Here is a 16,443-nt window from a genome sequence, read left to right as displayed (position 1 = left end):
TTTTTTTTTCCTTTGTTTGTCTACCTATTTCTATGTTTTTTTTTTCGTTTTGTTCCATCTCTATTTATCTCTCTATTTTTCTTTTTCTTGGTTCTTTCTTTATTCTTCCGTTTTGCTTTTTCATTCTTCCTTCCTTTCCGTTTCCATTTGATGAGTTCATTAGAGAAAGAGGATGGGAGTGTATTGCTTTGCTTTCTTTTTCTTCTGTTTTGTGAATAACTGTGCGGCACATCCCTTTTAATCCTACTTTCCCTCACACCAAACGAAAGAAAGAGAAAAGGATATAAGTGTTAAGACCAATAAACAACAGCACAAAAAAGAAGAGAAGAAAGATAATGATTAAAAAAAAAAAAATAGAAGGAAATAAAGAAAAAAGTGAAGATCTTAAGCGTCTGTGAATGTGTGTGTGTGTGTTTTTGCTTGGTTGACATTCTTAGCTTTGCTGGGATGGGCACTTGCTATTTTATTTTTTTGTTTTTCTATTTTGTTATCATTGCTATTATTATAATGATTTTGTAATTCATTCTCTCCTTCTCTTTTTTCTTCTTTTTATTCCTCTCTTTCTCTCACGTACGTATTTGTATATATATATACAATTGCCTATTTCAAATAGGAGTTTTGTGGATGAAATCATGCAGGCGGAGTGCGACTCGTGGCTGCATGGAATTATCGCGAGAAGTCCCCAGCGACTCCCCGGCCGCCGCCGCCGTGCCCGAACGCCATTGGCCCCACAGCGCCCGCCACTGCGAACCCGCACACCGTCGGTGACGCAAAATAGTCGAGAAGCCACACCACACAGCGGCGGAATGGGGAAATCACACCGCGTACTTGGGCAGAACGGCGAGTGGGCGGAGTGTTAGCAACAGAAAATGATCCCGTCGCCGTAACACTACGCCGTCGAGAAGAGGAATTTGAGAAAACTATACAGGAGTGGGTCGCATGGAGAGAACGGGAAATGGAATCGCTGCGAAAATTAGAGACAGAGCTGAGGCGTCGTGCGGAACGAATTTCACGGCGAGAAATTTCATTAATTGTACGAGAGCAGAAACTGAAGAGACGTGAGGCATCTCTGAATTTGCGGGAGTCTGAACTGCATGATAAAGCACTTCAGCAAGAACACAAGGAACGCACCAATCAAGTAGTGGAACAAATAGAGTCAAGGGGAAGACTGCAGTATATGGAGAATAAAATACAGCAACTGAGAAGTATCGTTAGCTCTATACAGAAGAACAGTGCAGCCATTGACTCATCACCACAAGAGTCTAGTGTTAAGGGGAAATTTCCCAGAAACCGCACTACATCTAATAATGCCTCATTTAAATCTCAAAATACTCTGTTAAAAGAGAAGCAACAATCGCGTGGTCTTACTTCGTGTGCTTCTATACCATGTCGTGGGGGGAAATAGGGTCGTTAAGAGAGGTTTTTCCTACATTACACATCAGTTGTATATAAATATATATATATATATATATATATATTTTGTATTCGTTTCGAGTTTCTCTTTATTTTCCCTTCCTTCTATTCCCTTATATCTCCCTCTCTCATACAAGCAAACAAATACACACACACAGAGGAGAGAGGGAGAGAGAAAGACAGACCATTCTCTCTGCTTGTGAATATTTATATAACTATGCTTTTCTTCATACTCCTCCTTCTCCTTCTTCCCTTTCTCTTTTCTCATTTCTCCTGTGTTTTAAGGAAGAGAGGGTGCTGTAATAGTGGATTATCCATTTCATCTCGTCCCACCGCATGAATGGCCTGATAAGGAAGATATTCGCATCTGCCAACATCCCGGTTGCGGCCGCAGTTTCACAATGTTCAGTAAAGCCGCTAACTGCAACGCTTGTGGAAAAGTACTGTGCCAGACGTGTCTTGAACGGCACTTAACACTACCGGGACAACCCGGTTCCGCTCCAGTGACGCTCTGTCATGCCTGTGCTATGATGGTTGCCAAGGCACAAGCAGAGGCGGAAAAATCGTATCAACAACGCCGTGATTTGATGAAAATGTTGGATGAGCAGCAAGAGGAGATGGAGCGCCTACTCGAACTCTCATCAACACTGCGGTCTGAGAATGAGAGGTTATTGCAGCTCACAGAGGATCTTAAAGCTGAGAATGAGCAGCTGCAGATGAAGCATAGGGTTATGGAAGCTGTAAAGGTCGTAGCACCACAAGGTACACTATTATTATTATTATTATTATTATCTCCAGTAGCGTCAGGAACTTCGTCGAATATTAAAAAAGATGCTCTTACTAATGCTGATACGTCTATAAATGAGAAGGATGAATGTAATGGTTGTAATTTTAATAAAAAAGAAACTCTTCTAGAGCAAAGGTTACAAGAGAGAGAAAAACTTCTGGATATGCGGGATGCAACACTTCAGGAAGGAATGAAAAAGGTCTCAGCTGATGCCGCACGTGTTGCAGCTCAGCGGTTTCAGTTACAGGAAGAAGAAAGGAGGTTAAAAACTCATCTTATAAAACAGTTTGATACTGTTTTCGAAGAAGAGATTGAATGATTACAGAATGTGCACTTGGATGAATTATTAACATTAGGTGAACAATTCACTGCATGTTTGGAGAGTGCTACACTAGCAGTGAAGGAAACCGAGAAAACTTGTGATACAAGTAAAAATGAGAGTAATGCTTCACTTTCGCCAAATGGGGAAATTGGGTTGGAGGCTCTGAAGCGCGAACACGCCGCACAAATGGCAGAAAAGGAAAAGATATATCACGAAAAGATTACACAGCTTGAAAGCTCCTTGGTAAAAACACGTTTAGAATCTCAAGAGAAAATAAGAAAAAAAGGGAAAAGATTTTCTGAGGATTTTTCAGTGATGCAAAATGTTGTAGGTGTTACAAAGCGCCAACTGGAAGAGGAAAAAGAGCATAGTTAAGAAATACAATGCAGTTTGGATAATCTTAGGGTAACATTGCAGAAGGAACGTGAACAACACGAATCTATTTGCAGGGAACTACGTGAAAGACTCGAGGCAGTTGAATCAGTAAGTAACTTCATGGGTGATGGTGATGGTGCCAATAGTATTACAAGTAGTAGGGGTAATGGAAATGATAAGAATAATAGTGTAGTGGAGACCGAAATGCAATCATCTACTTCTCAGCATATTGTACAGGCAGTTTATGCTGCAGTTTCTCAGTGGAATTGTGTCTCTGATATGATGCTAAGCGAATACAGTATTTCCCTTGAGTACATACGTCAGACTGTGTGTGCTTTCTGCAGCAATACAAAGACTCCAATGAATGGGAAAATCAATGAATTACACCAAGCGGAGTACTCCGATGGTATCAAGAAACTTCGAGGAGAATTAAGTAGTGTTAAACGTACTGCAAAGGACTTTGAAGAATGGGCTAATGAACATGCATTGGAAGTAGTTAACCTTAAACGTGAGATGACAACCTTGAGAGAGCAAAAGCATCAGCTAGAGGAGAAACTGTCTCGGACAGAAAAGGCACTCTTGTTGGCGAATTGGATAGAAAAACGACTTTCTAAACAACTTCAACAGCAACAAGAAAAACAAATAAAGTACATGATAATAATAACAGTAATCATAATAATAATAATAATAATAATAATAATAATAATAATAATAATAATAGTAGTAACAACAAAAGTAGTATTGGTGTTACTGTTCTTGTCTTTGCTACACAGATAGTCGCTCGAAATAGTTCATATGTAGACGAATGCACACGTCTCCTTGGCGACAGTCTCCTGCAGCACTTTAACGTTGGGTTACAGGCCTTATAGTATGAGTGGGAAAAACGTCATGCGCTAACACGGCGTAATACTGTGGCTCTTGAGCAAACCACTGCAAGTATTAAAGTCTTTCAGGATGACTTGAACCGACGTGAAGAAGAATTGCGTGTACGCGAGCGGGAAATACGGCTCCGTCGTACGCGTCTGCTGGAGGTCTCAAATGCTCTTCAGACAGTGGCAGGACGTTTGCGAGCAGCTGCCATTACTGAAGAAGGTGATGAAGCTTGTAAACTTGGTTCAGGTTAAACGATGGTAGAGGCTTTTTTTTATTTTGCGTGTGTTTGTATTTTTTCTTTTTTTGTTGTGTTTTTTTTTTCAGTTGTGTGTCCTTTGGTTTTTATTTCCTTTCTTTTTTTTTCTTTTTATTTCTTGTCACTGTAAAGCGTTTTTTTTTTTTTGTTGTATTTTGGGTCTTCTGTAATTTTCTAGTCCGTGAGATTTATCGTATTATTGTCTGTTTTGTCAGAGAGCTTTTCTGGTTTTTTCATCGTTTGAGAGATTGCAAATTCGGTTTATATTCTTACTCTATATGATTATTTATTTATTTATTTATTTATTTATTTGTTTAGTTTTTCATGCCTCCTATTTCTTCCATCTTTTTTTATCGGTTTTTTTCCTGTTTTTCGTGTTCTTTTGTAATCGCTTAGCGGGCAGTGGGGAAACGACAGATCCCAAGAGACAGGTTTATCCGTACACGCACATTCACACATACATATATAAACATAGTGGCATTTATTTATTTATTTATTTATATACAAATAGAGAGAATAAACAATAAAAACAACAAAAAGAATAGAAAAATATGTCGAATTTTTCCCGTGAGGCAGCAAAGTTACTTCATGTCGCAGAGGACGCTCTCTCTGGTAGGAGAAAAGCCGCCTCACTGCGGCAGGCATTAGCGGCTGAAGTTCCATGGGAGTCTGTCCGGCCAGCTGCTGAGCGGTATGATAAGAATGATATAGATTATGGACTAGTGGGTAGTCAACACGTGCAAGAGCTTCAACGACAACTTCATGTAGCAATGTCGGAGATTAATAATCTTCGTTGTGAGTTAATGGCTGAACGGGACTCCCGCTCACAGACACTCACCTCGTTGGGTCGACGCTGGAAGGAAGAAGTTTTGGTGGAATTACGTGCAGCAGATCATCAGTCGCGTCGTGCCATCTCCGAGATTGAGGCAAACGTACACCAGCGGCTTAAGGAAGAAGCAACTGCACGTACTGTCATGCAACGCCAATTAGATGAAGTTCTTCGTAGTAGTAAAGTGCGAGATCGGTCGCAGTTTGATCACCAGGAACAGATTCAGGAGCAATTAGATGGGCTCCGTGAAAGAATTGAAGCGGCTGTTGCGGAGTGTGGTATTGTGCGTGTAGAGTCCGCTCAGCAACTCGAAAAGGAGCGTGCGTCACTCTCGCAACGCCTTGATGTAGAACTTTTACGTTATGTTGATATGCGTCGTGATGACCAGCGTGACCGTGAAGCATTGCGGCAACAACTTAAGACAGATATAACAAATTTCGGCTCACAGGTTCGGGAACTTGTGGATGAGGCATGGCGTACGCGTGGAGCTGCATTAGAGCGCACACTGCGTGAACCAATAGATGCCTTTGGTCGTCAGATTGGGCGACACGAAGAGATTGTCAGTGCGATGGATGCGAAGATACATGATTGTACTGCCACATGTCGTGCGGAATTGCGATTACAGACGGCGGCATTGCAAGAACGTGTGGCGGCGGTGGAGGCAACTGGTGCTGTTACGGCCTCTCGCGTTGATCGTGCGGAGCGAAAAGCCGATGCGGCACATGATACAGCAGGACGCACTAATGCGAATGTGGATGTGGCGCGTGATGTGGCGGAGCGGGCGGCCGCACAGGCGCAGCGTGCAGTGGAACGTGCTCAACGTATGGAAGACACAGTGCAGGATCGTGATGCACGACTGCAACAGTTGGAGGGTCAATTAGCATCTATTGCGACGGCGGAGAAACTCCGTGCGGAGATTGAGGCTGTACGACGTGCGGCTCTTCGTGCGGAGAGTGGCGTTGATTCCCTACGACAAGTGTGTGAACGGGATGAGCAGATGGTGGAGCGAACACGGCGGGCGGTGGAGGGATATTCCGATCGCATTAGCAGCTGCGAACAACTTACCCATCGACTGCGGGCTGCCGTGGAAACAGTGGAGGGACGCATGCCGCCGTTGATGCAGCGACTCACAACACTGGAAGAGGCACGTGAAGGGGCGGCGGTAAGCACAGCACATGTAGATGACACTTTATTACTTCTTCAGCAACGTCTGCAGGTGGTGGAAGGAGGCGTGCGTGCGGTGGGCGAGCGACTGGAACAGACACGTCGGGATCTCAATAACAACGCGCAGACAATTGCAGAGCGGGTGGAGTCTGTGAGTGAGTTGGCGCTGCGCTGCGAGACAAATAGCGCCGCGGCGAAAACGGATGTGGACCGCATGGACCGCCGTGTGGGTCAAATAGAGTCACAGTTGGGGCGTATTACCGCAGACTGTCATGCGCTGCATGGTGTGGTGGATGATCACGCAAAGGACACCGCCACACTATCGAGTCGTTTACAACAAGTGGGAGAATCGCAAGAGCAGCGTGCGGCGCGGTTGGAGGCATTACTTTCAGAGACAGGCGTGCAGAGTGTAACGGCGGTGGAACAGAGTGTCAGTCGACTGGACACGAAATTGCAGCGTGAGATACGTCGACTGGAGGCGACTGTGGGAGAGCGTACGGCGGCAGTAGAATCACTGGTGGAGGAAAAAATATTAGTACTGAAGGAACGCCTGGTAAGAGGTCAGACACCACAAAGTGAAACTATGCAGACATTAGCGCGTGAGATAGAGATTTACCAGTCAAAGGTGGAATCTTTAAGCAAGTCTCTAGCGATGATGGATGATAGAATCGAGCAAACACGGCGAGAGTATGTACTAACGCATGACTGGAACATGTTGCGTAAGACGGTATCAACACTGGAATCTAAACTCCGTTCTGTACAAGAAGATACTGCAATTCAGCAGCAAAGTGATGAGGATGTTCAAATAAAACTACGAGATGTAGAAGGTGAACAGCGACGTCAACGTCAGATGTTGCAACAACTTCAGGAGAATTTAAAAGTGGTTCGCACAGAAGTACGGGATTTTGCTTCTCCTATTGTCTCAACGCACTTTTCTCTCATGAAGGCAGAAGAGGAACACCTCCCTACTAAAGTTGTAATACCAACTAAAAAGGAGCCCACAACAGCAACAACAACAACGAAAACAACAGCACCAGTATCAGACACTAAAATTAGAACCGAAAAATTCCAAAGAGGAAGTGGAATAACACCCTCTGTTGAATATCACGAAATACGTTCATCTAATACACCTGCCGTAGGAGCACGGGCTAGTGACGCTGGTACGACAAAAACAGCCACCACCAACACTACCACCACCACAACAACAAACACACAACCGCAGACATCTAGCACTGAAGTGGTCTTGATGGATGATCGTAACGAATCCCCTGACGCACATGTAGTTCCTCAGTCACTAGAAGACTCGAGAAGGGTAGAAGAGCAACATGACTCAAGAAACACCACACCAGTCACTGCACGAACATCGGTATCCCGTCATGTAGAATCCCTCTCATCTGATGAAAGAAGCGGTAGACGTTTGGCGACAGCGTGGGGAGGGACGAGAAGTAACGATTCTAATAATACACCCGATAACCGAGAACCAGAGAGGACGCCGGAAGGCACAACTATTAGTAATAAAAATGATAGTTCTATAGATATTGAAACCCATGTTGAGGATGTTAAAACTGATGAGGATAATCTTCCAGTAGAACACCGTGCTTCTATTATGAATCCACCCCAAGAATCTTCTAGCAGCACCGCTTCGGCAGAAAAATTACCACCGCGTAGGGTTATATCATCTATGTGGCGACGTCCTGGTAGCTATGATACCACAATTGAAGAAACTATCAGTGCTGTAACGCCACTTGCGACAAAGAAGAAGAGTATCAACAGTGAGTCTTATGCTACGCCTGTGAAAGATGCAGATGTAACCAATGTAACCAAAGAAGAAACACCACAAGCGAAAAAGACCACTGCATGGTATGACGACTGGGATGACACTAGTGAAAGTGATGCGAATGTACCATCTGAAAAAGAAAAAAACATGCAGGTACAAGAGAAACAACAACAACAGAAAGAAGAAAAAAAAGGGGAAATAGAAGTTAAAGATGCTAATAGAATGCGGACCTCAGGGGGAGGTGAAATATACGCTACACCCCGAAAAATGTTTGTAACGGCAGAAGATACTTCTCCAGAGGAAGAAGTAGAGATACCACGTCACGGTGTCGGGACGTCTACAGGTTCTTCATCCGGTGAATCAGAGAAACGAAAGGCGCAACAGGTCGCAGTGAAGCGTTTTTCAAGTTTTGATGATTCTACCACAGACGAAGAAGAAAACTGAGAGGTCAATATCGATGTGTAATTTTGATCGCAGCGTATTATTTACTGCATATATGTATTTAGAGAGAGAGAGAGAGAGAGAGAGAGGGAGAGAGAGCGAAATAAAGAAGGGCAGGGAGGGCATGAGAGGAAAAAAAAATTGGTATTCATGTGTATTTATGTGAATCTTTGCTTATGCGTGTATGAAATGCCAAATAGATGAGAAAGGATGATGGGAGGTTTGTCACATAGTATGTGCAATAGAAATTTTGTGGATCAGTTTCTGTATTTCTCCTTTTTCTTTCCCTTCAATCTGTTTTTTTTTTGTTTGCTTGTTTTTGTCGTTACCTTTACTTCTCTTTTTTTTTTTTCTTCTCTTCCCTCTCGTAATCGGTGTAGTGAGGGGAGAGACAGCGAATACGTAGGGAAGAGCAATTCAGGTGCCATGTACTTGTCTGGTATTATTGGTTCCTTCTTGTTATTGTATGCCCCTCTAGTGATTTGTGGTGTGGCCTCTGCTGTGTATAAACCACAACTGTTGGTGGTGGCTCTATTTGGAGCTGGTGCTTCTCTTCTTTCCTTTCTCATCACGGGGCTGTTCTACAATATCCTGCTTTCTCTATTCCCATCATACACCAACACATCTTTATTTCTGGCGACGGTGGTAGTAATTGTACACGTGGCGGCCGCAGGGGCGTTGCGTGTGTATCTCTTCACTGGACTATTACGAGTGGAAGGATATGCACGTGTCTTTGGGCAATTGTTAAATGCGAGTCCTCTTCGATTTGCATTTGTGGCGGTGGCAGCGGGATGTGGTTTTGGTGCATTATCGGCATTACGTGGGGCAGGCACATTAATGGATGCCACACGGCGGCTTACATTTTATACGGCGGGAACAACGGCGTATAATATGCGCATTTGCCCACAGTTGCCGCTGCTGCTCCATAGTACACTACAGGCATTTCTCATGTTATTTGCACAAATCGCATGGGCTGTCATGACTGGACAGGCAATTGCCGCCTTGCAAGAAGTGCCTGTAAAGGAGGCGTGGCGTATGTTTATACGATCCTGCTGCTTTTGTTGTCGCCAACAAACATCTTGCGTAGAGGATATCGTACTAGAGTCCTCAGATGATGTTTTTTATATGCCGCTACGTCCCGCCTCACCGGATGTTGGGGAAATGATAAGTGCCGTGAAATCAACGGAATCCACCGGTGTGGTGGAATATGTGGATTCGGTACGGCAAACACGTAAGAGTACACATTCGCCTCAAAGGGAAACAGAGGTGCCGCATGGGACACAGAGTGAAACAATTCCGTCGTTGGAAGAAGGCAGAGAGAGAGAAGTGGTTGAGGGAAAGGGAAGCGAGTTTACACAATCTAATGAAGAAGAATTATTAGAAACAATCAAAAGAACAACACAAGAAACAGAGAAGGAAGAAGCGGTTACTGGGTCAGCCTCTGTTAACAATGAAGAAGAACTACCACCGCAATTACTTTTACCGAAACGGACACTGCTGGTAGAAACACCATCCATAGCTTTGGCATCTCTTATTGCTTCTATTCTCCTACATCTATTATTTGCGCTTGCGTCTCTGCTGAATAGGGGTGCTTACAATGATGAAACACATGAGGAAGTGCCGTTGCGTGGTTGTGCGGTTTCCCTTCCTTTTCAAGCTTTCATTACGGCAGTGTCACTTATTTGGATGAGTTTTCTGCTATATAATGAGAAACGTGAATAGAAATCATGAGAAGTCGTTTCTTTTTTGTTTCTTATTATTATTATTATTATTATTATTATTATTTCTTTTACATTGCTCCGCCTTTGTGAGAGTAAGAGAAGAGGTTATAAAGAATAGTAGGAGGAGTTGGTTGGAGCGCAGAAGATAAGGTAATTTTTTTTTTAATTCATCTGCTTTCTTTTGTTGTTTCCACCTTTTTTCTTTCTCCTGTTTTCTTCTGTTTTCTTCTGTTTTCTTCTTTTTTTTTCTTTTTTTTTCTCTTTATTCTTCTTTATTTCTTTCTTTTGGTTTTTTCTCTTACTCCAAACGTTACAGCATATAAAGGTAGAGCTGGGGAATTCAAGAGGAGCTGGTGGTACATCCAACACTAGTCCTCCTTTTCTTCTATTTTTTTTTTGTTTTGTTTCTTTTTTTTCCTTTTTCATTTCTTAGTTATATATATATATATATATATATATATATATATTGTTCTTTCTTCTTTTCTTCTATCTTCTCTTTAGTTCTCAGTTCCTGTGATCATGCCAGTTGCCATAGCGGCGGTGGATGTCCCCACAGCCGACTACACACAAGTGAGTCTACAACGACAACAACAGAGAGAACAACGTCGATATTCCCCACAACCGGCGGTATCTTCTTCTTCTGTTGTTTTTATTACAAATGTCCCCGCCACAAACAGAAGTAATAAATTCAAACGTACACTCACAACAACGGAGTCGGTAACGAGGTCTGCGGAAGAGCCGATGAAATTCACACGTGCAAAGAGTTGGAGTGAAGTCTCCACAACAGAAGATACCGCGAGAAAAACATCCCCAGGAGCATGCACAAGCACAACGATAACAAACACAACCACAATGAACACAAATAAGATGCGCAGTCGTGTTGCTTTGGAGAATAATAATAATAAGACCCAATCGTATCGCAATCCCACAATAAGAGAGCAAGGTGTGAGAGCCAAACACCGCGACGGTAATGAAGCTGCTCGATCTATCAAAACAACAACAGCAACAACAACAGATGCAAATCACATCATTCATACATCTCATAACAAGAACGGCAGCAATAATAATAATAATAATAGTAATAGTGGTTGTGGTGGTTCCTGTGTACACATGTTGCTAACAGGCCGTTCGGATCTGCTTGACTGCGCTGATCGACAATTGAACACATTACCGTGTTTACATCACCCACTCACACGAACGCAACACGGTAGTGGTAATGAAGTACGCTGGCGTGTACGCATACTGCGACTCTCATGTAATAACATAAGATCGATTGAAGTTCCTGCAGCCACAACACTTCCTGCAGCGCAGCCACTCTCCCTTGCGGCCTTTTCACGTGTTGTGATGCTTGACATTACACGAAATAAAATCACTACACTCGCCGGTGTGGAGTCAATGCCATCACTGCGGGTGTTACTCGCCTCACGTAATCAGCTGGAGGATCTCGCCCCACTCTTTAGTGCCTCCTCTGTTCTACAGCAGAATGGGACTTTGGAGGTACTGGACGTGAGTTTTAATCGTATTCGAGATATTCTCCCTACTACTATCACTACTGCCCCAACAACAACAATGACGATGAATAGTGCTACGAATAACGCTAGTACTGGATCTCTTGATAGAAATACGGATGATGACGATGATACAGAAACTAATCATAGTGCATCAACATCACCAGCAGAAGCAGCACCGCCGCTACGTCGACTGCGTACATTAAATCTCTCCTTTAATCATCTTCTACATCTAGACAATATCGGCATACTCTTTCCCGATTTGGAGGAACTCCGCGTGGTGAGAAATCAACTAACGACAATGCCCTCACCACTCCCACGGCGTATCTCTACGCTTATCCTCCAGCAGAATTATTTGAATGAGGATGCCCGTCGCTCTGTGATGAAGCTACCGCAGCGGATGCGATCCCTTAAAGGAGTTGATGTTAGTAATCAGCGTAGTAAAGAGAAAAGTACGCCTATATGCAGTGTTTTTTTCAGTGGTGAAAAACCTGAGAAAAGTGATATTGCCACCGAGAGTAATGATAATAGTAGTAGTAGTAGTATTAGTAATAATAATAATAATAATAATAATAATAATAATAATAATAATAATAATAATAATAATAATAATAATAATAATAATAGTAATAATAATGAGAATGACGCGGAGCTAGAAAAAAAAGTAGAGCAGGTAAAGGTTGAGGAAGAAGAAGCTGGTTACGACAGGAATAATAATGAGGATGGTGGTAAAATTATAATGTATGATCGAACTACTACTATTGAGATGATGAATGACATCAAAATAGTTAGGCGACAGACACAAAGGAATTATCAGAAAGAACAGTTACAACAACAACAACAACAACAACAACAACAATTAGTTTCCTATCCTGTTATGCAAGACCCGTCATTAACCTCATCCATAGTACCAGCAGTAGCTACAGGAGGAAAATCATTTTGGACTAACTGTGGTAATTCGCTAGAAAGTTTCCCTTCGCACGTATTGGAAATGCTTACACGTCTTGTAGCCTCCGCCTCACTACGACCTTCAAGTAGAATTTTAGATCCATGTATTTTCTCTCTTGCAGACTTTGATGCTGTTGGTGTGCTTGCACGCGTACAGAAGTTTCTTCGAAGTGCTGGCAACTCTCCGCGAGTGGGACTCGCAGTGGCAGATGTCAATCAGGCGGATGCTGTGGCCCAGCGGACAAGTTTCTTAAGGGCGTGTATGGCAAAAGGCATATCATTACATCGATTGGGTGTAAGTGCCGCTGATGCCCCATTGCTGGAGGTGTTATTGCAAATAGAACAGAAGGAATGGGATCGTTTTCTCAGCGTTGAGCAAAGGAGCGAAGAAGAAAGAAAAGATGAAAACGAAAAAGACGAAATAGAAACACAAACGAACGTGTATGCGTTTCAATCGGAGTTCATGACGCCATTTCCCGTCCCTCGCAGGACATTACGCCGGCATGGCGGTGTGTATGGACGTGATTGGCTTGTGAATGAGTTAAAGGCCCCACTGCGGTGGAACAACACAAATCACTGGCACAGTGTACACGGCTGCTGTGCACTGCAGCACACACGACAGGAACGAATTGACAGACGTCGAAAAACACCGGTGGTGGGGAATGAAGTGGAGGAAACAACGAAGAGTCCCGCTTCTGAAACACTTCAATCTTGTTAAATGGTGTGTCTGTCTTTTTCGTACATGCAATTTGTTTTTGTTTATTTATTTATTATATATATATATATATATATATATATATATATATATATATATATAGTAGAATCACATGGAAAATTTGCAAAGGATTATGTGCTATTTAATTTCTTTTTTACCATTATTTTTGTTTATTTTTCTTTTTTTGATAATTTCTTTTCTTTATCTTTTTTTTCGTTCGAGTATGGCTTGTGTGAGGTGGATTTTTATTCGTTGCTCCCATATGATCATCTTTTTTTTATTTCAGTGCCTACCTATCTTATTTTCTTTTTTCTTTTTCTTTCTTTTTTGTTTGTTTTATCCGCGTCCTGCTTTATTGCTTGACAGAATAATTGAATTTCTTTAAAGTGTGCGAAAACATCTTTTCTTTTTTTTGATATGAAGAACGAAGAGAGAATTGATTAAGTAAGGAATGCCAGAATACCAAGAAAAAAAAAGAGGAAAGAACGGTATCGAAGTGAAGTGGATGAAGAAGAAGCTTTTCAAAATGCGTGAGAAAATTCTTTTTGATCGTTCCTCACGTTATTTACATCTCTTTTCTCTTTTTCTTTTTTTTGTGTTTGTACTCACATTCTCTCTCTCTCTCTCTGTGTTGGAATGATATGTGGTAAATATTAATACCACCAGTGTTTACTTTACCTATTTGTCTCTCTCTTTCTCTCTCTGTTTTTTTTCCCTTCTAATGTTATTATTATCTTGCCTATGTAAAGGTTTTTATTTTATTCTGTTATTACATATAGAAAATCTCTTCACTGTCGCTGTGTGTGTGCCTTGTACTAACACTACCACTGGCGTTTTTCCATTACCAGTACTATATTGTGCTATTATTATTATTATTATTATTATTATTATTATTATTATTATTATTATTATAACTCTATTGATTAGTACTTACGAGATGTGGCTTGCTGGGGCGCTGCAGATGATGGCGGCTTTTTTATTACTGGCATTTCTACATTACTTTGCCGCCGCATTTCTCCCTGTTGCGGACTGTGATGAAACGTATAACTTCATCGAGCCAATTCACCAGTTACTCTATGGTACTGGATTGCAAACATGGGAGAATTGTCCAATCTATGCATTACGTTCTTGGATCTTTGCATGGATCTACGCAGCACCGGCACTTCTTGTGAAGTCTATGCCAAGTCTACGTAGTGTGGATGTGTACTTTTTTATTCGTATCTTTCACGGTCGACTGGCGTGTCTGGGTGAACTGTTCTTTGTCTATAGTGTGTGGCATACATTCTCTGGTAGAACAGCTTTAACTGCACTGTTATTATTACTATTGAATTATCCGATTCCCCATGCCGCCGTCAGTGCATTGCCGACCAGTTTTGTGATGATTAATTACTTTATAGCCCTTGGCTGTTGGCTGCGTACAGAAAGATGTACACATGCGGCGGGTAATAGTAATATTAAGGTGAATAATAAAAAGGTGAATGTAAATGGACGCCGTTATCACACAACTGTATTTGGAACCGTCTTTTTTGTTGTATTTTCCTGTATTCTTGGTTGGCCCTTCGCCGGTCTGGCAGCATTACCAATGGCATTCGATCTACTTTGTCGTTTTCCCATATTGTCTATTCTTTCACTTCTTATTTCGCTTCTGTTAATTATACCAGCGGCGGCGGTGGATGTGTGGTATTATTGCCGTCCAACGTGGAGTGCGTGGAATCTCGTGCGGTATAATCTTCTCAGTGGCGATGCACGTGGGCCGGAGTTGTATGGAATTGAGCCGTGGTATTACTTTGTGAAGAATTTACTGTTAAATGCACACATGATGTTTATTGCAGGTGTTATTGCACCAGCAGTGATACTATTGAGATCTGCTATACAATCACACACTGTTGGGATAACAGCCGCGAGAAGAAAAACAGCAAACACCATAGCTAGTACAAATACAACAAGAGGAATGGGATCCATTAGTGGTAATAATAATAATAATAATATGGGAGAGAATAATCATGAGGAGCCTGTGGCTTCACTACGGAGACGAAAACGATCTCTGGCATCGCCAATAAAATTACGTATTCCATCTCTGGTGTCGATATTATCCGTACCAAATGCGGACGAATCTACACAAAGAGAACAAGTGCAGAATAAACCCGTATCGAGATATCGCATGTTACTTTACATCTCACCATTCTTTCTATGGTTTACCTTTTGGTTAACAGTACCACACAAGGAGGAACGTTTTATGGCGCCAGTTTATCCGTTTCTCGTACTCGCCGCAGCACTCTCTATCACACAACTCTTCTTCTCTAATGGCAATGACTCGACTACAGCAGTTGAAGCAACACATACTACTAATACCAATAGTAATAGTAGTAATAATAGTACGACATCTAATCGAAGCAATTGGGATAAAACAAAGTCGTCACGTTCTAGATATTATTTATCATCCTCACGTTGCGCACGGTTTCTTCCTGCTGCAGGATGGATATTACTATTACTATTCGGTGTAGTTTCCTTTTCTCGCGGTATGGCGGTGTATCATTTCTATTCAGGACCACAACGCATACTATATGATAGCTATTCTATGCTCCAGGATGCGGCGGCACAACAGTTGAAACCACATACGATGCCCAATAATAATAATAATAATAATAATAATAATAATAATACACATAGTAGTAATAACAACAACAACCCAATAAATACATCTGAGCTCTATACGCTTTGTATAGGCCGTGAGTGGTATCGCTTTCCCTCTTCCTTCTTTCTTGATCAGCGATACGCACGTGTGGCGTTTATTAAAACCACCAGTTTCAGTGGCGCACTGCCGCTGCCATTTAAACGAAACGATAACACCGCCACATGCCGCTGCGGCTCTGCGGAAGTCAATGATCGAAATATTGAAATTGCGGCGCAGTACGTGGCGGATGTGGCGACTGAGTGTGATGCCGTGCTGGACAGCCACAGTCCATCAAACCCACAGGAAGTGCGGGATTACCCAACAGATGTATTTGTGCATAAACTCTCTTCATTATCTTCTTCTTCTTCGCGGTTATTTTTATTATTAGATGTGGATCGCACGCCAATGTGGTGCCGTGTGTTGTATTATCCATTCGGGATAACGGAGCGGTGTGCGGTGTGGAGGGAGGTGGAGCTTCTTAGCAAACACCCACTTCCAGCGGCCACCAGAGACCGGTAAATTATCGGAATGAAGAGTTTATGTATATATATATATATATATATATATATATATATATATATGTAAAAGTTGGGAAGTAAAATGAGGTGTAGTGAAGGAAGAAGAACAACCAGGACAAAAA

General features: G+C 42.2%; 7 protein-coding genes across 7 annotated transcripts; all 7 read left to right on the top strand.

Annotated features, from left to right (window-relative positions):
- Positions 1–632: 632 nt before the first annotated feature.
- LSM04_004727 (uncharacterized protein) lies at positions 633–1,405 on the top strand (the record flags this gene model as incomplete). Its single annotated transcript, XM_067334756.1, has 2 exons — positions 633–777; positions 867–1,405. 2 exons carry the CDS (start codon positions 633–635, stop codon positions 1,403–1,405), a joined length of 684 nt encoding a protein of 227 aa, XP_067191724.1.
- A 409-nt stretch (positions 1,406–1,814) lies between these two features.
- On the top strand, positions 1,815–2,519 carry LSM04_002023 (Spindle pole body component Spc42; the record flags this gene model as incomplete). The annotated part of the gene is made up of 1 exon (XM_067334755.1): positions 1,815–2,519. One exon carries the CDS (start codon positions 1,815–1,817, stop codon positions 2,517–2,519), a length of 705 nt encoding a protein of 234 aa, XP_067191628.1.
- Positions 2,520–3,017: 498 nt separating this feature from the next.
- LSM04_004678 (uncharacterized protein) lies at positions 3,018–4,021 on the top strand (the record flags this gene model as incomplete). The annotated part of the gene is made up of 2 exons (XM_067334754.1): positions 3,018–3,563; positions 3,767–4,021. The coding sequence occupies 2 exons, from the start codon at positions 3,018–3,020 to the stop codon at positions 4,019–4,021; spliced, it is 801 nt and encodes a 266-aa protein (XP_067191720.1).
- A 556-nt stretch (positions 4,022–4,577) lies between these two features.
- On the top strand, positions 4,578–8,240 carry LSM04_000958 (uncharacterized protein; the record flags this gene model as incomplete). Its single annotated transcript, XM_067334752.1, has 1 exon — positions 4,578–8,240. The coding sequence occupies one exon, from the start codon at positions 4,578–4,580 to the stop codon at positions 8,238–8,240; it is 3,663 nt and encodes a 1,220-aa protein (XP_067191592.1).
- A 423-nt stretch (positions 8,241–8,663) lies between these two features.
- Positions 8,664–9,959, top strand: LSM04_008615 (uncharacterized protein; the record flags this gene model as incomplete). Its single annotated transcript, XM_067334751.1, has 1 exon — positions 8,664–9,959. The coding sequence occupies one exon, from the start codon at positions 8,664–8,666 to the stop codon at positions 9,957–9,959; it is 1,296 nt and encodes a 431-aa protein (XP_067191828.1).
- A 518-nt stretch (positions 9,960–10,477) lies between these two features.
- On the top strand, positions 10,478–13,132 carry LSM04_008375 (uncharacterized protein; the record flags this gene model as incomplete). The annotated part of the gene is made up of 1 exon (XM_067334750.1): positions 10,478–13,132. The coding sequence occupies one exon, from the start codon at positions 10,478–10,480 to the stop codon at positions 13,130–13,132; it is 2,655 nt and encodes an 884-aa protein (XP_067191826.1).
- Positions 13,133–14,066: 934 nt separating this feature from the next.
- On the top strand, positions 14,067–16,322 carry LSM04_006904 (GPI mannosyltransferase; the record flags this gene model as incomplete). The annotated part of the gene is made up of 1 exon (XM_067334749.1): positions 14,067–16,322. One exon carries the CDS (start codon positions 14,067–14,069, stop codon positions 16,320–16,322), a length of 2,256 nt encoding a protein of 751 aa, XP_067191781.1.
- Positions 16,323–16,443: the final 121 nt, after the last annotated feature.

This window comes from Trypanosoma melophagium (genome assembly GCF_022059095.1).
Source record: "Trypanosoma melophagium isolate St. Kilda chromosome Unknown ctg22segment0, whole genome shotgun sequence".
Classification (NCBI taxonomy): domain Eukaryota; phylum Euglenozoa; class Kinetoplastea; order Trypanosomatida; family Trypanosomatidae; genus Trypanosoma; species Trypanosoma melophagium.
Note: the sequence above shows the minus strand (reverse complement) of the source record. Positions and strands in the feature narration are given on the sequence as shown.